General features: G+C 32.7%; 2 protein-coding genes across 2 annotated transcripts in view; one reads left to right on the top strand and one right to left on the bottom strand.

The window, feature by feature from the left end:
* Positions 1 to 6,827: 6,827 nt before the first annotated feature.
* On the top strand, positions 6,828 to 8,773 carry LOC114933272 (fatty acid binding protein 1-B.1-like). Its single transcript, XM_029305765.2, has 3 exons — positions 6,828 to 7,174; positions 8,265 to 8,369; positions 8,638 to 8,773. The coding sequence occupies exons 1-3, from the start codon at positions 6,932 to 6,934 to the stop codon at positions 8,692 to 8,694; spliced, it is 405 nt and encodes a 134-aa protein (XP_029161598.1). The 5' UTR covers positions 6,828 to 6,931; the 3' UTR covers positions 8,695 to 8,773.
* The window catches only part of LOC114933269 (uncharacterized), a 62,742-nt gene continuing 43,092 nt past the window's right edge, over positions 6,883 to 26,532 (bottom strand). Inside the window, exons 9-10 of the mRNA XM_029305762.2 lie at positions 15,078 to 15,364; positions 6,883 to 14,348 (exon numbers count right to left, since the gene is read on the bottom strand). Of these exons, the coding sequence (XP_029161595.2) occupies positions 11,442 to 14,348; positions 15,078 to 15,364 (3,194 nt within the window). The 3' untranslated portion in view covers positions 6,883 to 11,441. The remainder of the gene's footprint in view (positions 14,349 to 15,077; positions 15,365 to 26,532) is intronic.

The following is a 26,532-nucleotide window of genomic DNA, read 5'->3' as shown; positions in this document are numbered from 1 at the left end:
AGACTATTATAAGAATCTATCAAAAATTATCAAACATATATTCACTTAACAGTGTTTGATAATATGATTTTGATGTCAATACAAATTGAATATGATGAAATCAAACAGATAAATAATCTGATAATTTTTTTTTAAATTTTAACATTAATTTTATCATTTAAATTTATCAATTTCGACGAATTCACATTTAGCAGTCTGATATATCGGATTGTTAAAGTCATTTGATGCTTTATATAATAAAAATTCTTAAAATATCTCGTAAAATATACATTTTTCGCCAATTTTACAATCTTAATGTTTTTTTGAGGTTTAATGAAAGAGAATTAGTACACAGAAAACGCAGTCTTTGAAAGAAAATATACATTAATATTAATTTGTATATTTCCTGTGAAGAAACAAAATGTGTGTGAATGATTATTTCTCTTCTGTTGATCTTCGAACAAAGCAAAGGTTTCGCGCAAAGTTCAATATTATACTTGTAGAGCAAAACGTAATTTAAATTTTTTGCATCTTGTATTTTTTTAGCATAATTAATATATAAATATATTAATTTTTTCAACTGAGAGATTTTCTTATGGCTTGTACATTTAATGCTTTATACAAGTCTATACAAATCAATCAGAATTATCCCGAACAGCAAACTGACGTCATTAAACGTCAAAATGACCAACAGTTTGCTACACTTGGACGCAATTTTTATTATTATATATTCCCAGATAGCCACAGTAATTATTATGACATTATTTTGATCAAAATGATGTCATAATAATTACTGTGGCTATCTGGGTTATGTATTTTTTGTGTAACTAAGTCTTAAATTAAAATATTCTATTAAATTAAACTATCTAAAATTAATTATAGAATATAGTTTCGTTAATATTTTATTTCTACAAGACTTGCGAGAAAGCTTTTATTTTCAATTGCTTGTAACTCGAAAGTGATTGGTGCCTCGACATTTTCGCTGAGGAAAATTCGATTCCAAATAACTCCCGGAATCTCTCATTAATTCATGTGATACGGTGTAAGTCTGGGACACCCAGTATAGGTACAATAAATTCAATTGAGCATCGCGCAACGTAAAGAATCGTATGTACATACATACGCGATCTTAATAATAGGAATAAGCTCATTCATCTCGTATAGACACGAGACGTCACGTGACCACCAGCGCGGCAGAACGCGTCGTGTCTAAATCTTTGATGTATGCTCGTCGCCGGCAATTAGCTGTCAATTCATGGCTATACTTATATAGTTTTGGAAGGCGGAGACAAGCAATCTGCGCGAGGAGTGGCTATATATTTTGTACCCTGCTGTCTCTTCTTTTGAAGAGCCACAATATATATTTACATATAATATATTATATATTATTTATATATATATATATATATATATATTTTTTTTTTATATAAAAATATTATATATAATATATTAAAATTAATACACAAAAATGTCTATTACAGTTTTTTTCCAAAATTTTACTGTTTCAATTTAAATGATTTTTATTTTATTTTAAATGTATTTTGATACTGATATATCCCGAGTAGCAAACTGACAACATTAAATGTCAAAATAACGTTTAATGACGACAGTTTGCTACTTGGATGGTTAAATTTTTATATAATATTCGAATGACGTCAAAATGATGTCAGTTTGACGTTTAATGACGTCAGTTTGCTACTTGGGCATGTAAACGAAAAGTGAGGAATTTGCTTTTTGAAACCCTTATTTTTTTATAAGCACGTCCCATTTTTATAAAGTACCTATTGAAATTAAAATATTATTTTAAAAGAATCATTGAATGTCAGGGTAAACAAAATATAGGATATACATAGATGTAGATATAGACAGATATAGATAATAGAAATAGATATAGATAAAACAAGATGGATAGAAATATTTTTTTGTAATCTAGCTCATATATAAAATATAATATTCAATTTTTTGTAATTCAGCAAATTTATATTAAAAAAAGAAAAATTTATACATATATAAATAATAAAAAAAATTATTTTTAATTAATGTTATTTAAAAAATATTCATTTTTCATTATTTTATTAACTCATACAGCACAAATTTTAAAATCTTTTAAAAATATGTCTTAAAACATAAAATAATATATTTTTAAAATTTATACATATATAAATAACTTAAAACAAAATAATATATTTAAAAAATTTAAACATAAATAATAAAAAAAAATTATTTTTAATTAAAGTCATTTAAAAAATATTCATTTTTCATTATTTTATTAACCCATACAGCACAAATTTTAAAATCTTTTAAAAATATGTCTTAAAACATAAAATAATATATTTTTAAAATGTTTCTATGTCCGCTTTTTCATGTTTAAAAAATATTTTCAGAAATATTTTTGAATATAGATATTTAAACTAATATTTCAAAAATATACGTATCAAATATTTAAGAAAATATTATCTGAGCGATAAAGAAAAACATTTTTTAAAAGTTTTTTAAAATATTCTAAAAAATGTTATCACAAAAAATTTTTAAATTATTTTAAAATATTCCTAAAACCATTTTAAAATGTTTTTATGCAATATTTTATAGAAATATTTAGAAATATTTTTTGAAAACGTTCATAATATTTTGTGCTGTATGAGAAATGAGTATCCAAAAAGCATTTTACATTTTTCATTTTTCAATGGAAATAAGGTTCTATTTTAATATTCTAATTTAAATCTATTTTAAACATGATCTGACTTTCTTATCATATCGATAAGCGCGATTAATGGTGACAAAAATTCACGTGTATGTATATATACATATATATATATATATATATATATATATATATATATATATCTGTGTGAAAACAAAAATTAAAAATATACCGAAGATAATGTATAAAATTAATAAAATTATATCGCGGGATTTTCTTCTATATATTTATCTGTAAATCTACATATATATGTATATATATATATACTCGTGTATGATTCACTCGCTTCGTTAATATTACATAATAAAGATGATGTGTTTTCCGCATTGATTAATGAAAAAAACGTAATGAATAATGATCACTGATCTCGTCTAGTGACCGTGAAGCATTTCGCTCTCTGGAACTGTTTTCTTGATTCTTTGCCGAGAGATACGAGATGTACGTGTATACAAGGTGTTCGAAAATTATACTATAAGGTGTACAATAAAAGTTCTTTAAATGAGTTTTTTAATTAAAAACTTCTGATGCATATTTATTAGTGTGATATAGAATTAATTTTAATTTAAGGCTTAATAATTATACATTAAAATACGAAATAGAAGTATTGGAATTTTTAAATATTAAAATAAATAATTATACTTTTCAAAAAATTGACCAAATTAATTTTGGTGTAAAAAACACATAGTTCTTAAAAAAATTTGTAGTTACAAATTACAGATTTTATTTTCTTAAAAACATTCTGTATTTTCTCTACACTAATTCATTCCTCTTATTTTATTTTGCAAAGTATTGAGGTAAGATTATCAAAAAATGAATATTTTATAAGATATTTTAGTTTATAAAAAGTTGCCAAATTAAAATATGAAATAGTTCAACAAATTTATTCAATTTTAAAATGTTTTATGATGCTTATTGAATTTGTCTCAATATCCGCTGAAAAAATATAGTTAATGTTAAAATAATAAAAGACTCAAGATGACACATACACATCTTAAAAACTGAAAAAAATAACTAAAAAAGTGTATGATTAAAGACCTTTTTGAACTATATTATGCGACGTAAAAAATATTGATCGTCCATTAACAGCAGAATAATTTAAGGTAGTCACGTTACGCGAATCGCACCCTCTCTCTCTATTTTATTATTATTATTATTATTTTATTTAAAATATATCAATATATACTTAGTTACAAGAACGTACACTATTTTTAAATTATAAAACTTTAAAGTAAAAATTTACATGTATTTACAATGTTAACAAGTAAATTACTTAAACTTTTTTTCGCAAAAGAATCCTTTCGATTGAACCGTATACTCTTGCTTAATTTTTAGATAGTTTCTGCTTTCAATATATAGCACCAAATTTTCGTAGATCTCCTGTAGAATTTTTATAATTTTTTAAATTTAATTATAATTTTTATAATAGAGCTCTGTCGAGTTTTTCCCATGCAATGTCATATTTTTTAAATTACGTTATTTTATTTTGTTGCTTTCATTTTTAACTTTATCAAAATAAAATAAATAATTATAAATAAACATGGTTTTTATCAAGAAAATAATTTTGTATTGGTGAGAAAAATATATATAATTATAATTATATCTTCTAAAAATTTTAAGATATGCCAAACATTTAAACGATAGTTATAGAAAATGAGGAAAAAGTTCTTATAAGATATTTTGCACTTTAAAATATATGACATAATTTTACATAAATTATTCACTTTTTGATCATCCAACCCTTATAATTTTTCATGCCCAATATTGCAAGGAATCGATTTATAAAAGGATTATAATATGGTTCCATTTAAAAAAAAATTAAGTTGATCTCAAAAAAGTAAAGTTGATCTTGAAATGATCCCTATTAAGTCAAAATAAAGGTCACCTTCAAATGCCGGATTTATATATATAAATTGTACTATATTTTTATATATTATATAATATACATCTTATACATTAAACGAGAATTTTTTGCCAATAATGATGTCACCAGTTATTTTTGTGCATGATTTCATTGTTAATAAATTGTTACGTATGTTTCTGCGGATAAAAATTATGGAAAAAACCTATATATATATGTATATATATATTAACGAATATGTGATGGATATCCGGTGCAGCTCGTGTACTTTCGTATCTCACACAGACAAACACACACACACACACATACTTATATGATCGATGCTCCGTCTCAAAGTCTCAAGTGTTATTCAAATTGCCGCGAAATTTGCCCTGCCCGTATAACACTTGAAGTTGCATCCATCTGCTCATCTGTGTTTAACTTTGCTCCTTTGCGATAAAAGCGATACGTAAAATTAAATTTTTAACTTAAAAAGGTGTACATGCAGACATATCTCGAGACAAATAAGCGATAATAAAAAGTCCGAGGGGAGATTATCGATATAATATATCAGGTCGATATATATAAGATTATAACTAAATTGGGATTACCTCATCATTATCGAATTTGTGATGATATTTTACGAAGATACAGTTATTTATTCATTATTGTTGTGATGAAAACAATTATAATGATCATGTTTATTGCAATTTCAATTTTTTGCATCGACCCAGATAGACATATATCAGCAGATTGCCTGCATAATGACAACATTTTAAGATTGAAAATGCTTGCATAAACATTAACAGATGCGTCCTCATGTATGATACATGAGTATTATCAGCAAGTGAGAGGATCTTCTAATTCTGTGAAAATTGCGGAAATATGCTGCTTATTTTGTCAGAAATATAATAATTGCAGAGAGCCAAATTTAGTAATTTATAGTCTTATAATAATTGCGTTTATAGTGAAGTGCATGATATTGCTATTTTATAAAATATAGAAAATGTATGTTAACAATATAACATCATAATGCACAATTAAAATTTATTAAAATGATTCGTAATTTTATGCTATTTTAATAAAAATAAAAATATATTTTTTATATCCTTTTCATACTTTACATTTTTTTATAACTGTATTTATATATGCACAATTAAAATTTATTAAAATGATTCGTAATTTTATGCTATTTTAATAAAAATAAAAATATATTTTTTATATCCTTTTCATACTTTACATTTTTTTATAACTGTATTTATATATAAGTACTTTTAAAAATAACATTATCTGAAAATTATCTAAATAAATCGCCATATAATTTTATCTTTTATCTAGATATATTTAAAACAAAATTATTTTTATCTTATATAAGATAAATTTACAAATTTTTATCTCATCTTTATCTAGCTAATTTTAAAATCACCTAAGCGCAACTGTATATATAATAATGTAATATAAAATGCACCATAATTTCTGTATAATAATATAGAATTCAGCAAATTATATAATATTTATGTACAAAATTATATAATAAGCAGATTTATAAATATATACAAAATGATTTTATTTTAATCTTAAGAGGCAAAAATTTATAAAAAATATATATCAGGCAAAAATTATAGAATTTCGAAAGGCATATACATATAATATCGTGATCTAAAGTTCTTCTTGGATGGCGTCTTTTATAAGGTCATTTGAAGGTCAATCTAGTAATATTAAATAAAACCATTCTATTTTTTTTTAAATTGTTTACGAGATATTTTATACCTTTAATTTGATCTAATTTTATACAAAAAAATAGTACGATACGAAGTTGACGTCAATTCCTTATGGAAATTTATCACTATAGTAAGTCCAAAAATAATTATTTATTTCGAGTACTTAAATTACTGATATACAGTAATTTAAGTACTCGAAATAAGTGATTATTTAGACTTACTAGTGATAAATTTCCATAAGGGATGATGAATGCTTGTATACATCAAGAAAGATATAAATTTACCCACTCCGAGAGTCGGAGCAGGATGTAAGTTGCAAAGTAACCAACACACACAAATGGACCCGGCAAATGGACGCGAATAAATGCGGCATCTCCCTTCCGTCGCATATATACGACGACAAAAAAAACGATGGGTCTCTATCCGCCTGTCGACTCGGATAATCCGTCGAATACTTTGTCCGGAACCGTATCAGCAGATTGGGTTTCTCCCTCTCTTGCGGAGAGAGATATCCCTTAACGAAATCTCTCTCTTCCCTCTCCCTCACCTAGCCCCCTCTTTGAATCTACGGATGTCGTTATAAAAGCCGGCGCGCCTCTCACGCGCCGAGTGTCTCCCTTTGACGGCCAATTTTCCGCCATCTCTCTGATTTGTGCGCGCGCGAAACGTTAGATAAAATCCTTATAACCTATCATGGCGCACATTGTGGGCAAGTACCAGTACGAGTCGAGCGAGAACACCGAGGAATTCGTCAAGACCATCGGCAAGTCCGAACTCACGGACTCGTTCATACAGTCCAGCCCGATCGTGGAGATCCAGCAGAACGGAGATCAATGGGTGGTCTCGATCACCAATCAGAACAAGACCGTCTCCAGCACCTTCAAGCTCGGGGACGTCTACGACGAGCGATTTCCATCTCAGAGCGTCCCTTTTAAGGTAAAATATAGACCCAGTAGATTAATCATTAGTCATTAAAGCCTAATCTACAATGTGACGTTTAGTGACGTCAATGACCGTTATTTTGACGTTTAGTGACGTCAATGACCGTTATTTTGACGTTTAATGACGTCAGTCTGCTATCTGAGTATCGCTTTTGAACGGGGAGTGGTATACGTCAAATTTAATAAATTAACAAAAAAATTTTAAGCTTTTGAAAGCGTTCAGGTTTGCTTGAGATTCCCAAGTAGCAAGCTGACGTTATTAAACGTCAAATGACGTACGCGCTTGCTACCTGGGTTGGAACTTGGAAGATTTTCTGCATCCACCAAAATTCTGGAGACGCTATATATATTACGATGCGATATATATATGATCTCTATTTTATTTTTTACCAAAATATAATTTAGGGGTAGTTTCATCATCTGCGGTTAACTTATTAATCGACCGATTAAATTTAAAAATTACCAACTGCAAAGCACAGACATATGTTATATGTAAATGTGGATAAAGTTAGTTAATTTTAAGCTTTGAAGTTGCAATTCTTAAATTTAATTATGACTGATTAAGTTAACCAGAGATGGTGAAATTGACCCTTAAAATCTCTGGATTCTCGCCGACCATGTTGGAATTGTGATGTCAAAGATGAACATCACTTTAGATAGCTTTAGCACACTTTTAAAATATTCTGAAAGCTATCTTTATCTTTTTACAATCAATCAACAGCTATAATAACTATGACTATGTGATATGAATCTGTATATAGTCTTGCATTTTGAAGAAAAAAAGAGATAGTTTTCGGAGTATTTTAAAAATGGTGCTAATGCATGAATAAGTCTGAAGTTGTCTTTTATCAAAGTATTTTATCTAAAAATGGCACGCAAAAATTTTTAGCGCGTATTTTCTCTGACGTCACAATCTAACATATGAATTAGGAGTCCTAAAAAATATTTATCTTCTTAAAAAATTATATAAAGTAAAAATTGAATAAAATAATTTATATATATATAACATATATTGATTTGCTCGGTTTGGAAAGAATCTTTCATTGACAAAAAGGGACAAACTTCATTTTTGAATCTTGCTGCAGAGCGTGACTACGAAAGAGGGCAACGGCTTCAAAACGGAGACCTCCTTATCCCCAGAACTCAAATTAACCAGAGTCTACGAATTCACAGACACAGGAATGGTCGCGGTAAGTGTGATTTTTAGTAAAAATAAATGCGTGAAACCTTTGAATCCCTAATAGCACATCCGAATCATATCCGAAAAACATTCTGAGGATATCCAGAGGACATTCGAATATCCTCAGGATGTTCTCTGAACATCTTCGGGATGTGTGCTGTTAGGAATGCTAGAACTCGGTTCAAGTTTTCTTGATTAGAGTTCTAGCATCCTGGACACAAAACTTAATAATATAAAAATGTTCCTATATGTATTTTCTCTTTTTTCTTTTGTTTCAGCACGTATCCACCAATAGAAGCGATGTTAAAGCCAAACGTATATATAAAAGACTGTAAAACCACTTTCTAATTTAAATAGTATGTAATACTTAATACATCGGATTGTTCTATTAAAGAAATCAAAGGATAATGAAAACATTTTCTTTTCTTCCTACATTATTCTCCTCTTAAAAAAGATCCAATTGATGTAAGATCAGATAAAAAATTAGAACTGGGATCAAGTACAATATGTACTTAAAAATCCGAGTTGAATCCAATAATAAAAAATCATCATTGAAAAATGGTTATTTGGCATTTTCTATCCTGCATTGGTTCTTAACTGCCCAGAATTAATTTTAAATTTTAATATTTTATTGAGAACCTTATATCATTATTGTTTAATTTCCAATAATCAAGTTCAATTTCTTCTAGGATTAGAATACTCAAGAAATAATATCTTATATATATTGTATTTGTGAAATAATCTCTAGAACAATTATTCAAATTTTAGATAGAGTTACACCTGCAAGATTCGAAACAATTCTTATATAAATTAAATACTATTTATTAGGTTTTTCCATTTAATAATGAAAGTTGAAAAAATCAACTTTTTTCCACATTGGAAGAAAAAAGATAATTTGGATCGTCTTGTATCGTTAAATGGAAATCACCCATTGTAAAGATTCAAATCTTTTACAAATAGTGTATTCTAAGATTTTTTAATTCCATAAATAAAAAATTCTCAGAAAAGTAATATCGACATACTCTTAATCTAGGTTTTTATTTACTTTCGAATCTACTATTTAGTTCAAGTTTGGGTCTTGATTTTTTTTCGGGTCTTCGCTGGCCATGTTGGAATTGTGACGTTCACAAAGGCAATTATTGTTTTACGCTTGTTGATTGACTGTTAAGGGAAAAAAGCCATCTGAAATTGTCCTTCATTAAAATATCTTTTTATCTACAAATGATACGCAAGAATTTCCAGCGTATATATTTAATTTGTCTAACGTCACAATTTAATATGGCCGCGGCGAGGAGTCAAGAGCCCCAAGAGAATAAAAACGTACAAACACTGACAACATTATAAAATTCAAACGTAATATGCCATTTATTTAAGTATGAATTCTAAGAGAGAAATAAATGGTGACAAATACGCGTAGATATAAGAAATCGGAATATCACACGCATTCGCGTGCAAAACGCTCGCTCTTTCTTTGATAAACACACGAGAGACGTTACAATAATATATATATATATATAACGGATTGAATATTGTGCGTGTGTGTGTACATACAAATATCTCATCGGGTATCGCAAAAGGATTCTCGCGAGCGCATTCAAACATATTATTTGTTCGTTCGCTGCATATTTGAAGGCCATCAGTGCAATAAGAATAATTCATCGGGGACGAAATAAATATTAAGCTTCTCCACGATCAGATGTCAAGTGCGATAAAAAAGGAAAAGAAAAATTTTTTTAATCTCCTCGAATGCCTCTTGAATACATCATCCGTTCCGAATGTTTTTATCATTTGTGAAAAAAAACCTTTCTTTGATTTGATTTTATTTACTGATATTTGATTTTATTTAGCGACTTTCATCAAATTTAAATTAATTTTTATTTATTTTATTTTTTTTACTTCGTTAACATAATAGAAGCATATTCGATGTCTCTGTGTGAATAAACTTTAAAAATAAAATTTACGATTTTTTTATTATGTGGTAAAAAAAAGTTTCGCGCGCGTGCAGCTCGAGAAATAAAAAAAAAGGAACGAGATTTGAAAATTTCGATGAGAGAAAAAATTAAAAATAAGAGAAACAAATATATATATATATATATATATCTATACATACACATATTCATGATATATATATATGGTATAGTATAGTGTAATATATGTATTTCTTACGTCTATGTTTCCTTTTGAATTTTCTCTCATTTTAAAGTTTCGAGTGAGGGAATCTCGTTCCTCTTACTTTTCCCCTATATCCATATACATATATAAAATTCTCCCCCTGTATCATTCAAATTTACTTAAGAAGTATTTTAAGGTATCACATTAAAATCATAAAGGTGCTGTACATAGATTAGATAGAGATAGCGTTGTATTATCATGATTACGAGTCGATATATAATCTCGCAATGAATTCAACTTCAAAAAAAATAGGAACAAACAAGAATAAATATGTTTTTTATCCCTCTATTTTTCCTTTCCCTCCTCCACTTTTCTCTTTCTTTTGTCATTCAAGTAAAAGTGTATCGCGAATAATTGTTCATCAATTGCAGTTGCGCAATATAAAATTAAAAAATGATAAAAAATCCATACATGCGTATTTTATGCGTTAAATGTTTAAAGATTAACGTACTGCCGTATCAGAATTTTTAAATCTGCTTCCAGGTTTTATCCTCGGACGGTCTCAGGTGTCCACAAAGAATTAACTCATTATTTGAAAACAAAAGGAAAAAAACGACGCATGAAAAACGCATCCAAATTATATATTTACATAATAAGAGAGATTATCGATTTTTATTATGATAAGGCAGTAGTTGAAAGCGATATTTTAGAATAACTATGCCTCGCTCGCTTCACTCGCCTTACGTTAGGACAGCAAAAATTTGTGTCTGTTGTTCATTCGACATATATATTATATCCTAAATACTAAAAATCTCCTCCGCAGCACTCTCTTGTTGTTCTTGTCCGTTCGTTAAATAAGAATTATTATAAAAAAAAAGAGGAAAAAACCTACAACGGTTCGCATAAAAATTCTACGTCTTAATCCCTAGGCCGGTAGATCGCGCTGTCGGCGAGCTCCATCTCCTCCGCCTCAATCGGTGAATATTAGCTGATTGTCGGTCGGTATGTCCAGAGGCGACGCGTCCTTCTGTGGCACGTCGTCCTCCGGCTTGTCGCTCGTCGCCGTTATAATTCTGTTCGCGTTTTCCACCGTTTGATCCTCGGGGGATCCGTTCGACAAATTCTCTAGCGACAGGAGCAGGGTCGACTTCTTCGTGGAGAGAGTATTGTCGTCGCTCTTCTGCTCGCCCGGCTTCGCTGGCGGGCTCGTCTTCTTCGTCGAGGGCGAGATCGCGGTCTCGGGCGCTTTATTGCCTCCTGGTGATTTGCCGCCAGAGCGCGATTTTCCGGACGCGAAAATTCTACCACTACCGATCCTGGAGGACCCACTGCTCCCGGTCGCGCTGGACCGGGAGATCTGCTTGTTGACCGTATCCTTGCTCTGTTTGTCGATCAGCGGCGACTTGGCCGGGGTGGTCGTCTTCGCGGAGCTCTCGCGGGGCTTCGGGACGCTGACGGTCGACGGCGCGGTCCTGGGTCTCGATGTCGTCGTCGACAGTCTCGCGGACGTCGTCAGCGGTGACGTTTTAGCGATAGTCCCAGCCGAAGTGGCTCTCGGCGACTTCGACGTCGCGGTCGACGTTTTCGCGATCGTCGACAGCGAGGTATTCACGAGCGGCGCGTTCGTGGTGATCCCCGCGGTAGTCGTGCTTCTCGCACTCGTTGCCCTGGCGGAGGCGCCGGCTACCTTGTTCGTCGTCGGTCTCTTCTCGGCCGACGTCGCCGAGGCGCTTAACCTCGACGAGGCGGTGACGGTGGCGCTGGTCTTGGACTTTACCGTGCTGACCCGCGGCGAGACGCTGGTCTTCGTCGCTGTTACCGTCGTCGTCGCGCTCCTATTGGCCGACGACGTGGTCTTGGTGCCGGTGACCTTGCCACTGGTACGATCGGAGATCGCCGCCAACGTCCTAGTGAAAACTTCCGGCTTAGGACGAGGCGCGGCGAGCTTCTTCGCGGTGGCTGACTGCGCCGGCGACGACGCCGCGGTTGTTCGCGAGCTGGTGATCGAGCTGACCGCTTTGGTGGGTGATGTCGCTTTCGTCGCCGATTTCGTCGTTGAGGTCGTTGCTGTTTTCGTTGAACGCTTCGTCAAGGTCGTCGTCGCCTTCTGGTCCTTCGCTGGTGGTTTCGTCTTTTCCTCTTTGCTGACGGGAGTATCTTCGGATGTTTGGATCGTTTTCCTTCTTACCCCGAATAATTTTAGTCCTTTTAGGTGCGCCTCGGCTTGCATGAAATTTGATAATACGCGGCGAGTCGACCCGGGCGTCTGACTCTTCGGTTGATTTGGCTTCTCCTTGAACTCTAGACACTTCAATGACTCTTCGGAGGAAATTATATTGTTAGGTGCGACGTCGTCGTCGTCGTCTTTCTCGAATTTGTCGGGATGATCGTTGCAGCATTGCTTTTTAGAACTGTGGGTATCGCGATCCTTATTGTGGGTATCATCTTTATGGGTATCATCTTTATGGGTATCGCAATCCACTTTGGGAGAGTAATCGGATTTCGAAAAGTCGAGAGTAGTTCTGCCTCTTACATCTTCATCATCATTCAGAAACATTACATACCTCTCTTCTCCGTACGGATGTTTCCGGATAGAGGGGTCGCGAGGTGGTTCATATTCGCCTAACTGTAGATATGGTGCTTTAATAATTCTCAATTTCCATGGTTTTTTAATGTCGTCAGCCTTCTTGTCTTCGCTTAACGGCGGCCTGACCGATTCAGGAATCTCAGGAACTAGAATATCAGAAGAGAGCGGAACTAATTCGCTAAACACGACGCGCGATTCGGATTGCGTCTCGTCAACATTTTCCTGCAGTTGTTCATGCTCCATAAGTTGCTCTATCAGTGTCTTGTTTTCTTCGCGAACCTCCTGCGTGGATTCCGCGGGAGCCGAGGATTCGGTATAATCGCGCTCGCTAGACTCGTTATTGTCCACTTGGAACGGATTCGTTGACTGATCAGGACGGGAAATGGTCGATTCCGCGAGAGGAGCGACACCGAGCTGCTGTTCCGTAGATATAGCCTCGTTGCATGTCATGAAGGCCGAGTACGTCGGGGCTTGCGCTCGGTCATCCGACTCAGAGGTGGTGCGTATCGATTGGCTGTCCGCGGGATGCGGTGTCGACGATAACAGAAGATCAATCGGGTCCTTGCAGTCCGACAAGGGCGTGTACGCGCGTACATTCTCGTTCGCACGCTGTCCACCAGGCGAGCCTGGTGGCGTGTTGTCGTCCGAGCTGTCGTCCAGCTCATGCACAGCGTTCAAATCGACGCCCTTCTCGAACGCCGCCTCAAGGTCGCCCGGAGTGAAAGACATCGTCATAGGATCGCTGTCCCGGTTGACGATATCGTACTCCTCCGAGTCGGAGCCGGCGTCGTTGCGAGTCGTCGTGCTCCACTGCGAGAGGTCCGCCTGCCACTGCGTCGTGGACACGTTACGTGCCAGGGAATCGTCGCCCACCTCGACCTTGGTCGACGAGATCTCGGACACATCCAAGTCTAGATTATTGTCGCACGCCGCTGCTGCGGCGGGCTGTTGCTTCTGCTGCTCGTCATTGCTGGGGAAGTCCTCGTCTATCTCCTTAGGTCGGAGGCAGACCTCTTTCTCGAACTCGCTCTGACTCGGTATCAGGATGTCGTCCATCGCCGGCGTCTGCTTTAGGGGAGAGCCGCTGATAGGATAATCCTGAAGAGCATTGTTCCTGTTATTCAGCAGCGGTGGCGATGACGGGACGAACTCGGCCGCCTCGGGATTCAATCGGGATTCCATGTCTTCTTTATCGTCGTCGTCGTCGTCGTCGTCGTCGTCGTCTGCCTGTTTTCTCTTCTCTCCGTGATCCTTCTTCTCCGATTCGCTCGGATCCTCTTCGAAGCTTATCTGAAAGTGGTAGAGCGATATTGTTATTCGAAATTGTATATACAGGGTGTTTCAGAAAGATGAACACGATTTCGAATCTATATTTCAAAATGGAAATAGTTTTTTATTGAGAAAAAAGAATATGACCTCGGCAGCGCCATTTGGCGAGTACAAATCGAAAAGTTAAATTGTAGTGCGCTGGGATCTAGTGGTGATCACTCGAAACTTTATGACTCTCAAGTGTTAATGATTTCATTTATAGGCGGTTTGTGATTCCAGAAATATACCCAAGTAGCAAACTGACGTCATTCAACGTCAAAATGATGTATGCTTGCTTCCTGGGTAGAGATTTGAAATCGGGTTCATTTTTTCGAAACACTACTTTGGCATGTGAATTATGAAAAAATAATAATGCAAATTGTATTTAAAATTAAAAGAATAAGAGGAATATGGCTTGTGTTGCAAAGCAAATGAATTAATTCGTTCTGGACCAAATTAAACGAGCAATTAATGTGTCAATTAAACAAAAGCGCTTTGAATAAAAATTTAAACCTAATAATACAAATGTTTAGGCTTTACTTATTGTTAGTCTTCTTCAGTGTGTATGTTAGAAAATTACAATTAAATAATAATGAGATAAATTAAATTAATTCATATTTGTATGTATAAAACAAATATCGGCAAATTAAAGAGTTTAAATTTAATTACTCGTTTAATTTGGTCCAGAACGATTAATGAAATTATATTTACATCGAGTTTGAGATCGACAAGCTTAAGGGCGAAGCTCTCTAGGTCCTCGAATTTTTTAAATTTAACGCCGACCTCCTCGACTTTTGAAGACTGGACCTCCTCCGAACTATCTCTCGGAACAGATTCGGGATTCTGTGCGCTCCTTTGCTTCTCAACGTCCTCGATGGATTCGCTAGCCGCAGATTCCTTTTTATTCGGATCGATACGGTAATAATTCCACTCGTCCTCGGAATCTTCACTGTCCGCTACATTCTCCGCTTCAGGGATCAATGCATGCTGAAGGGATTCTGAAATAAACATACGAAAGTTAAATCGAGAGTCAAGTATCATGTTCGCCGGATATTATTATTATCTACGTATATTTAAAATCATAAAAAGACACTTTTCTTTCTATGTTTTATTTTATCGAATTTAAAGTCAAATGCCATTTTTTCAGGATTATTCTAATATAAATTGACATTAAAAATAAATTAATTGCTTGCTGCATGATTTTAAATTTTAATAACTTTTTATATGCTTTCTAGAGCAGACTTATTTTTTAAAAAATGTTCTATCTTAAACAATTTTTATGTAGCACAAAATGTCAATTTTTTTAAATGTCTGTAGCTTTTATTATGATAAGACACAAAGATAGAAAGCTGGGCTCTTATTTTCAAAACTTAAAAGTTAGAGTTTCAAGCATATATGATTTTTTTATAAAATTTATTGTATAATGAGTTGCATAATTCTCAAAATTGACAATCGCGATTACATTTTGGGAAATAATTGAGGAATTTTTCTCATTAGAGTTCATAGCCATTTTTCACAGATTTAAAAAATTTCTCCTATCAAAAGAATTTAAAAACACAATTTAAAATGTTTACTAGTTTAATATATATCATAAGTATTATGTATATTAATTTTTCAGATTTTTAAATTCCTACATTAAAATTCTTCACTTTAAAATTGATAAATTTAAGCTTCTCAAATTTGGAGCATTTATTTACTCTAAAAATATTTTTTCTCCAAAAAAATATTCATGCTAAAGTAGAAATTTTTATCACAAAAAATCATACATGCTTAAAAGCACACATTTTCAAGCTTTAAAATGAGACTACAATTCTTTATTCTGATTGTGTAATAATAATTTATAGACGTTTAAAAAAGTGTCAGTGATTTTTTTAAATATCCGCAGTATATTGACTGTGCAAAGGTAGCATAATCAATTATTTTTTAAATAAAAACTGGAATAAAGGGATTGATGAAATTAAAGCTGTTTCAATTAGTATATTTAAAATTTAAATTTTAAGTTAAAATTCTTAAAAGAAATTATGGGACGAGAAGACCCTATTGAATTTAATATAATTTTTAAATTTATTTAAAGAAATAAATTTTATTTTAATATTTATATTTTATTGGGAGGATAATTAAATAAAATAAACTTTAATTTTAAGATAATTTGAACATAAATTAATAAAATTTTTATAAAGGATTGATTATTAAATTAAGAAAAAAGAATTTTTTTAATAATAATTATTGTAAAAATTAATTACCTTAGGGATAACAGCGTATTATTTTTAAAAAGATCTTATTAAAATAAAAATGATTGCGACCTCGATGTTGAATTAAAATAAAAATTAAATGAAGAAGTTTAATATTTTAATCTGTTCGACTAATAAAATTTTACATGATTTGAGTTCAGATCGGTGTAAAGCCAGATCGGTTTCTATCTATAATAAAATTAAAAAAATTTTGTACGAAAGAAAAAAATTAGAACTGCTACGTATAAAATTGACTGTAATCAAGGGCAAAATTTTTTTCAAGAAAGGAAAAAATAATATTAATTATTTAAAAATAATCTTTGTACCCGACTTGTTGATTTAAATAGAATTTTCTAACTTAAATTTACTTTTGTGTTATTTTACTAAAGATATCAAATTAGTATCAAGTAGATATCACAATATTTTTTACTTGAATGTTTTCAAGTTATATAACAGAGATTTGTCTTTAAAAAAAAATTGCGTTATTTAAATTAAGAAATTTATCAAGAACGAGATTACAAAAAAATTTCACAAAACTTTCACTGTAATTTATGTGATTAAAAAATTTATCTACAAATTATAAATTTCTTTTATTCTCGCATTGAATATGTTTCAATCACTATGTAAGAATATTAATAAATCACACAATTGTAACAATCATAAAAATAACTGTTGAATTTTTTTTACGATTTTTACTTCACCAGAAAAATAAATAAAACAAAAAAATAGAGCGACAAACGAACTAAAACGAGCAACAATCAGATACCAATCAGCGCCCTGCGATCAACCTACACGTTCGTTATCGCGCGAGTTCCACGTTAATACTCGACGCAGACGTTACTACTAACCTCCTGCTCGACGCGCAGCCGGGAAACGACGGCTGTAAAACGGACGGATATCTTCCTCGCGGGAGTGATCGCCCTTCGGTGACTAAGAGAAACTACGCCCGCCAAGAGATGTATTATCGATCTAGTCTCTCCACCGAGCCCTCCTTCCCCTCCCACCCTCTTGCACTTCCCTTCCTCTACAGGCCGTTGCCCCCGCCGCCGCCACCCACCTGTGCACGGTGCGATTATTAGAGGAGCGACCCCATGGCTCCGGGCCTTGGAAATCGTCGAAATTCGCCCGACATCCACATTCGATTTGCACCCATTTAGGGAATATTCGCGCGAATGGGAATTCGGCTGTTCTCTCGATTTAAAAAAGAATTATTATGCAGGGTGTCTCAAAATTACCGGATACCCTGTTAATAGGGAAATTCCTTAGGTTATTTGGAAACAATTTTTTCTCGGGAAAAATGTTGAAGCATCAATAATATTCGAGTTATAAGCGATTGAAAATAAAGGGTTTATCGCAAACTAAGCCTTGTGGAAATCAAGTATTAACAAAAAATCACATTCTTCAATTAATTTCAAGTAGAGTTTACTTTAATAAAATTTTAATTTAATGTTTAGTTATAAAGATACATGATGGCAAAAATTGGGAACATGGAAAAAATGATGATCTCCCTCGACAGTTTTGCAAAGCAAAAATCGTCTCCAAATAATCTTAGGTATCTCCCTATTAACAGAGTGTCCGATAATTTTGGGACACCCTGTATATATTACTATATTACTATTATAATACATTATTTCAGCACATTTAATAAGGATCAAAATTATGGTCGAAACCTTGTAAGATTTATTAAATAAAGACAATGTATTAGTCAAGAAATATTTATTCCTAAAATTTTTTGATTTAATTTTTAATTTTTTTTCGAAACGGTGGCACGTAAGATAACTAAAAATCCTGAACTAAAAATCCTGAAAATTTTTTACCTAAGCTTGTTCGAGCATTTTTATGTAAAGCGATAAAATGCAAAGAAATACAGAATAATGTGAAAGTCCATTCCCATATAATAATATTAATCAATTGTCAGATTCGTCAATCGTGCTTGATAAATCTATTCTTTGAATACTTGTGCGAGGAAAGTAGAAAATTAATATAAAAAACCCAAACAATAATGGATTAATATTAATTAAATGCAACGTGAGGTAATTATAAACGGCTTAATAAAAAAAACTCCATGTAAATCCGTCAATTTGCAAATTTAATATTGTCAAGATACAATAAGATTGCAATTGATATATTCTTTAATTTTATCATCAATATTGAATATTGAATGTTCTTCATTAGGCTTGCGATTATATATTATTCATTGATATTGCAAATTTGTAACGTTATACGTTAATCACCTATCAAAATGTACTTCTTACAAATTACAGAGAGCAAAAGAACAAAGTCTCGAAGTAGAGATACTTGCGTGAAATTTTACTGCTGCAGGATTAAGAAATAAAGTGAGGGCACGAGTTTGTGGTGGGAAGAAAAGTCTCATATATGAGAATGTAAGAAACGCAGCCGAGAAAGATAGGAACGTCAGGTTCCACCTGACCAAAGTTTGGAAAATGCTAGGTGGAACTGGTTTAGGAACGCTAAGAAAAAGCGCAGCCCACGCTTAACCTTAACCCCTTCTTAATTCCGTCCAAGTCTCTTTGCCACCAGTGCAAACTCGCGCCAACTCACCAAGATTCCCACACACTCCATCGCATTTAACGCATTTCAGATCTATGATGACGACTCTGTGAATGCTTTTCAGTAACGTACACACTGTAACACAGTGTACGACCCAATATTTTTAACTACCATACAATTGTACACACAGCTGAAAAGCTGCGTTTAATGTTTTGGGTTTTTCTATTATACTTTGTTCAACGAGTAAATGTGCATCGAATCGGAAAATTCGTCCGTTTTAGGCAGATTTTCACCCATTAATCTTCCCCTTCACTTATTTAATGTGTCAGTGCCTGCAATAAATGGCACCAGGCCCCAGAAGCAACGGATTGTCCATATTTCTCCCTATTTTGCCTATGCGTAGATTGATGCACGTTCTCTCATTGGATTAAACAGAGTATAGATACCAACATTGGTATATTTGCTATTATTTTTTACAGTGATAGTATCCTCTGCGACTTTAAATTACAAATCATGCACATACACAGAAAAAACCTAATTACAAGCGAAGAAACTGCGCGTGAAACTACCACCCTGCCCTCTGTGGGAAAAAACAAAAAGTAGTAAGTAAGGATGCTGAGCAGCGTTCCAGTTACAAATCGACTGTGTTACACAGGGTATGATTGTGTGATTTCGTTGCTGGAAGGCACCCTTTGTCTAAAGAGCTGGTCCACGATTCATGAGATATCTCGCAAATGCGAAAATTCGCACGAAATATTCAGTTTTTCTTCTCCGATCAACTTCCTCGATGTCTTTCACATAAATTTCAAGTACATCAGTTCCTAAGAAGTATAATACATAGATCTCAATCTATATATCGAAACTTTAGGTTTACAGGGGATAGTGGAAAAATATATAGCTCTTATAAACTAACTCTTTACTACTACTTCAATTATTATTTTGAAAAATTGTAACGCTGTAGAATTCTTATAAATGTTACTTCTCCATTAGAAAGCTCCTCTTTAGTAATAAGTATTACAATAATTAATCGGCTCTTTCTTCTCCGATATTAAATTAATATGTGTGCGAAAGGAATCTCCAACATCCTAATTATTTCAGAATCATTTTCATTCCAAAAATGTTAAAAATAGATTTTCAACGTGTAAGGTGTTTTTTTAATACAGACACATGTTTAAAAACTATCTGGTCATTTAAAATAGCTATAAGATTTTCCAAACATAATTTTTTTTGTTAGCGCTTAATTTACATTACAAATATAGGAGGTAATGACTTTAAACCAACGAGAATAAAAGAGGAAAGAGATTTAATAACAATAATAATTCATAAGATTTCACTTTCAAAACATGAGAAACTTATAAAGAGGATCTCAATAATCTCATTGAAATCTTTTTCTAACAGTAAGATCTATTTGCGTCACAAAGTTAAGTTATTGCAACTATAACTTTCAATATATCTGAAAATATTCTTAAATATTTAAATATTCTTTCGAAATAAAAGATGAATTTTTTTCATTCAGTAGGTTTTATCATTTCGAGATAGAAACCGAAGTTTAATTTTGGGATTTCGTGCAGACATAGAAAACGAAACGACGAGAAGTCTCTATTTTTAAGAGAAAGTTGCAGAATTCTACAACCTATCTTTAGCTTTTTTTCCACTTTTAATTGAATATATAAATTTCTTTCACCTTTTTTACGTGCTTTGCTAAATTTTTCTTATATAGTAAATTCTTCCTGAATTTTAATTATGCTTTGAATAAAATCAATATTTTTGGTAACTTTAATCCTTCGTACGTAATTTTCAAATTAAAATTAAAAGTGCATAAAGTAAAAAATCGGACTAATAATTTCCAAGAAAAAAGTACATAAAGATTGAAGGAAATATATTTCTGAAAATTTCAGAAATATATATATAAATATCTAAAGATTCCAGAAGAACACAAAAAATAAGAATTTCAAAGGTTTTAACGTTATTTTTATAAACACTTGGATACATATCTAAAATTACTTTATATAGCTCAAAATATTCAAGATATTATGTGCCTTGTTTAAAAATAAAAAATGGGATATTTTAATCATTTCGTCGAGACCTGATCGATGGAAAATAGTAGAAACCAAATCTCGAAAAAAAGGATCAAGGATAAATTCATAATTATTCTACGATAATAACAAATGGCAAGTTTAACCGGTATGTAACAGGAGCGTTCGTTCGCCTCGATAACGAACGGAGAGTCATCGCGCACACATCGTTACATTATATATAAATAATTAGTTATTATCTAAGTAAAATGAGCAAGCGTTTATTTAAGAGCAGAACGGTGCAGCATACGGGTCATGCAAATTCACCAAACCGGCATCTGCGGTATGTCATCATTTTTTCTCTTTCGTTAGATCGAAAGTCATCATGTGCTCATTTGCATCTTTTGACTGCAATCTTTTTTGCAAGTAAAACGCGCGTTCGATAAAAAAAAAAAGCAAAAAGTGCAGAAAGCGTAGATACGCACTGGGAAGCAAACTCCGTCATAAATTGTGCAGCAACATGTGACTCCAGTTAGTAAGAGAGAGAGAGAGAGAGAGAGAGAGAGAAATAGCGGTAAATTACCGTTATTAAAATCTAAAAAATGACTGTTATCTGTTTTAATGTTATTGCTACGGTTTCTGAAGCTAATGTCATACACTCGCGTCGCTTTAACGTCGTTTTTTTACATAAAGCATCTTCGCCGGACGGTGATTTCTGCCTTTGCAAAACCGCTCGTTAGCCTCGGAAAACTCATTTCAGAGACTCTTTATCTCTATTTAAAATCTATAAAAATTGTTAATCTGGTTTTTATCGATAATAAAGAGATAAAGAAAATACATACTCTTTCGTCTTTTTTTTTGTCAATCTGCGGTTGACAGAAGTCGGGAGTAAAAAAATGAGAATTTAGACTTTTGTCTTACGTAAAATATTTCTACGAAAAACAATCGAAATTATTTTATCCAGAATTTTACAGATGTAGCGAGAAAAAAGAAAAAACTTAAATAAATTGGAAGCAGTTTTGCAACCTAAAAAGCAAATAAATCTTGAATATAATCTAATATATTTTTTATAAATTTAAGTATAAGTTTGTCAATTTCTCAACACATATTTGCACATTAAAGTTTGTGAAATTAAGTTGAATTAAAATAAAAATAAAAAGAGTCTATGATTCCTTTTATTTTAACTTAATCTAACGTAATTTCATAAATTTTAGATTAAAGTTAAAATAAGAGGAATCTAGTTTTCTTAATTTAATCTTAATCAATAAAATAAGAGAAATCGTAAATATATTCCTCCTATTTTAATTTTAATCTAATCTAATTTCACAAACTTCATCGCCAAACTTTAATTATAAAAGAAGAGGAATCAGATATTTTTATTTTAACTTAAATTTAATCTAATTTTGCGAACTTTATCGCCAAATTTTACTGCGCAAATATGTTAAAAAATTTTAAAAATTATAAAATTCATAAGAACGCTATTTAGAGCTCCAGGATACTCGCCGCGGCCATGTTAGATTGTGATGTCAGAGGCGACAAAATACACGCTAAAAATTCTTGCGTGCCATTTTTAAATAAAAAGATATTATAATGAAACACAACTTCACAGATGACTTTAGTACACTTTTAAAATATTAATAATTAATTAAATATTAATAATAATTGCGATATCAAACTTTGTCATGGGAAATGACTATACGGATCAGTCATTTTACAGTTATTGATTAATTATAAAGGGAAAAAATAGTTTTCGGAGTATTTTAAAAGTTCAGAGCCCATAAACTTACATATTCAAAAATCTCTAAATATTCAAAAAAAAATCTATACTTCTTATTTCAACCTTAAACTTTACAAAATTGAGTTAGACTAAAAGAGATCTATGATTCACAAATTCCTCTTATTTTAATCTTACAATTAATCTAATCCAATTTTGCAAACTTCAAGAGGAATCATTAATAAGATAAGAATCATAGATTTCTCGTATTTTAAGAGGTTGCCGGATTAGTTCTGTTTTATAGATCGAAAAGTGAGGTTAGATTCGACTATAAATCTATTTATTGGCTATACAGATTGTTTAGTTCCTGAAATTATAAGCTAATGCGGTTTATTAATATTAATACTTTAATTGTGAAAGAAGATTTATCAATCTGTATAGCCAATCAAAATATGAATAAAAAAATAAAAATATTTTGATTTTCTCTCTAATTTATTTTGATTGACTCTATATAGATTTATAAATCCTTTTCCACAATTAAAATATTAATATTAACAAACCACGTTAGTTCATAATTTCATAAATAATCTGTATAATTAATAAATAGATTTATAGTTTAAATCTAACCTCACTTTTGGATCGATAACACCAAACTACTCCGATATCCTCTAAAATTTAAATCTTATTTTTAATTTTACAAACTTTATGTGTAAATATGTGTTGAAAAATTGACAAATTCATAAAAGCGTTTTTGCCCGTGTTTTCTCGCCTCTGACGTCACAACTCCAACATGGTCGACCAGAGCCCAGAAGCTTACAAATTCAAATAAGGATCTATGATTCTTTCAACCTTAAAGTTCGCAAAATTGAGTTAATTAAGAGATCTATGATTCATAAAGAACATTAAAAAAACATTTTTTTTTTAAATTAAAGAAAATTCTATAAGATTCTTCACTGTCACGAATGATTCGCTTAAATTCAACGCAAGACGAGATTGGCAGCGCGATGATATTTGTCTGGCGATATGGATCCAATTACCGCGCGACGAAATCACCTTAACATTTGAAAGATGATATTGAGAACGTTAAAACTGAATTGCGCGCGTTCATATCTATAAATAGAGACGGCGACGCGCGATGCAGGAAGGACACGCATGATTGGTGAATTAATTGCATCATAAGACCGATATGAAAAAGTCATATTGGGTTTGTTTTCCTTTTACTGGTACAAATCTAAGGTTTGTTCCTTTTAGCTGCGCCGGCTCAAAGTTGATCTTTTTTACTCCATTTTAGAAGGAAAAAGATGAGCTTTGAACTTATGTGTAGTTAAAAAAAAGAACAGACTTGAAGGTTATTAATAATTTCTCTATTAGAATCGTATTTTTTCCTTTAACCCTTTATCTCTCTTTTTCTTGCTTGATATTCATTTCGTTGTGTTAGGAAAAAATTATTATTAAAATTTCTTAAGTGGAGCAATTAAAAAAAAATTTTTTTTTCGCAAGATCAAACATTTTCTACGTCAGAGATATTACTTAATGAAACTATTTTTATAAAGATTGCATTGTAAGTTCCTAATTTTCTGCATTGGTCTTTAATATATAATTTTTCTTTGCAAGATTGCGAAATTTTAAATCGTCTAATCGATGAAATAATAATAATAATTTTGAGTTCTAATATCACCTGCGGAAATTGCGGAATTTATCGCTTTATTATCGGATGATGCAAAGAACTTTCATTATCGCGTATTTACAATAACTGTCACGACTCATTCGAAACTTATCGAAATATAATCTCCACCGCCTCGATACGGGACAAAACATCTCGAAGCGACCTCGTTCTCAAGCGCGACAACACAGCGACGACGGTAGACAGAATACTACACAACACACACGGCGATTTCACAACACACGGTATTTTCGTACATGCTTCGCATGCAATGCGACGCGACGAATCGTTCCTCCTCCCCAAGCCCCTTTTCTTCTTCGTTTCCTCTTTCTCCGTTCGCACGAAAGACGGAAACCAGAGCGCTCGGGAGAGGAGGCCTTCATCCAACTCCTCCGTAGGAGTCAGTTCGTTTCCTACAGGGAAGCGAGAGAAAGAGGGAGAAACGTCGGGCGTCTCAATCCGAAGTTTGAAAACCGGTATGCGTCTATTCTCTATTAATGACGTCGATCGTCGTTCTCGAAAAACCTCTAGGCACGTCATCGACATAGTTGTCGGTTTACCGGCCGGCGACCGGCCGGTAAATAGACAACAGTATCGAAGAAAAATCTAGGGTTATTTCCGAGGGTCAAAAAATCGACGAAAAAAAAAAAAGAAAAAAAACCGTGAAAACGTCACCTTCAAATTTAAATACGCAATTCACAATTCCAATAAGACCGATGGTCGCCAATGCGCGCGCGCGCTGGCTGACTCGCACGCGGCATGAAACGTACCTCGGGGACGGGTTCACTCGTGCGTGCGCGTCCGCTCCTCCTCGCGACGACGATGCGACACGCCGGGACGACGAATCCGCGGTTTCGGAAAGGCGAGGATGTACTCCAAAGCGAGGCAGACGAGGGCTCGATCGCGCATTCACGAGGGATACGTACGTACGAGGTTCGGCGAGAACTGTCGGGCAGGCCGCAGGCCCCTTCCGCGCGGCCCCGGCGACAATTGGCGGCACGCCGCCTGATTGGCCGCGGCGCGGCCAATCAATGTCGCGGACGCGCTCGCCGGCGAGCGCGCGCGATTCGAAACGCGGAGCGGTACTCTTGCGCGTCGTAACTAATCTGTGATTTTTTAACGCATGCAATTATTGGAAAAACAAAAATTATGTTACAAAGAGATTTAGTATAACATAATAATTATTCATAAGATTTCACTTACGAAACATGCAAAACTTATAACTAGAGGATCTTAATAATTGAATCTTTTTCTAACAATAAGATCTATTTGCGTCACAAAGTTAAGTTATTGCAACTATAACTTTCAATATATATCTGAAAATATTCTTAAATATTCTTTCGAAATAAAAGATGAATTCTTTTCCTTTTGGTAGGTTTTATCATTTCGACTCGAGATAGAAACCGAAGTTTGATCTTGGAATTTCGTGCAGACATAGAAAACGAAACGGCGAGAAATCTATTTTTAAGAGAAAGTTGCAGAATTCTACGACCTATCAAATGATCTATTTTCTTTTTTCCACTTTTGATTGAATATACAAATTTCTTTCACTTTTTTTACGCGCTTTGCTAAAATTTTTTTGCAGAGTAAACTCATTAAGTGCGGAGTAAGTGCATTATTTATTTATTTCTGCACCGACTAAAAAAATGATAACACTCGGATTAGTAATTTCTAAGAAAAAAGTACATAAAGATTGAAAGAAATACAGAATGTTCTATATAAAAAATTGCTAAAACTAGTCAGCTGTTATTTTTTAATGCATGCAGTTATTGGGGAAACAAAAATTGTGTTGAAAAGAGGAAAATCTGCAATTTTTAATGAATATAAATAAAATAATTGTATACCAGTTTATTTTATTGAAAATAAGTAATGAAAAAAGTGCTAATAATAACATATGTAAACTAATCATAAATATTTTCAAAAAAGTGAGCATTATTTGAATTTTTACGAAATTCTGTTCTTTTACAAAAACTTGTAAAAACTTTTCTAACGTGCCATTTTTAATGTTATTGACGATCCTTTTAATAGCTGC

Source organism: Nylanderia fulva, unplaced genomic scaffold (assembly GCF_048542155.1).
Source record: "Nylanderia fulva isolate GAGA-0341 unplaced genomic scaffold, ASM4854215v1 Scaffold60, whole genome shotgun sequence".
NCBI lineage: Eukaryota > Metazoa > Arthropoda > Insecta > Hymenoptera > Formicidae > Nylanderia > Nylanderia fulva.
The sequence above is the reverse complement of the archived record's forward strand: the minus strand, read 5'-3'. Positions and strand labels throughout refer to the sequence as shown.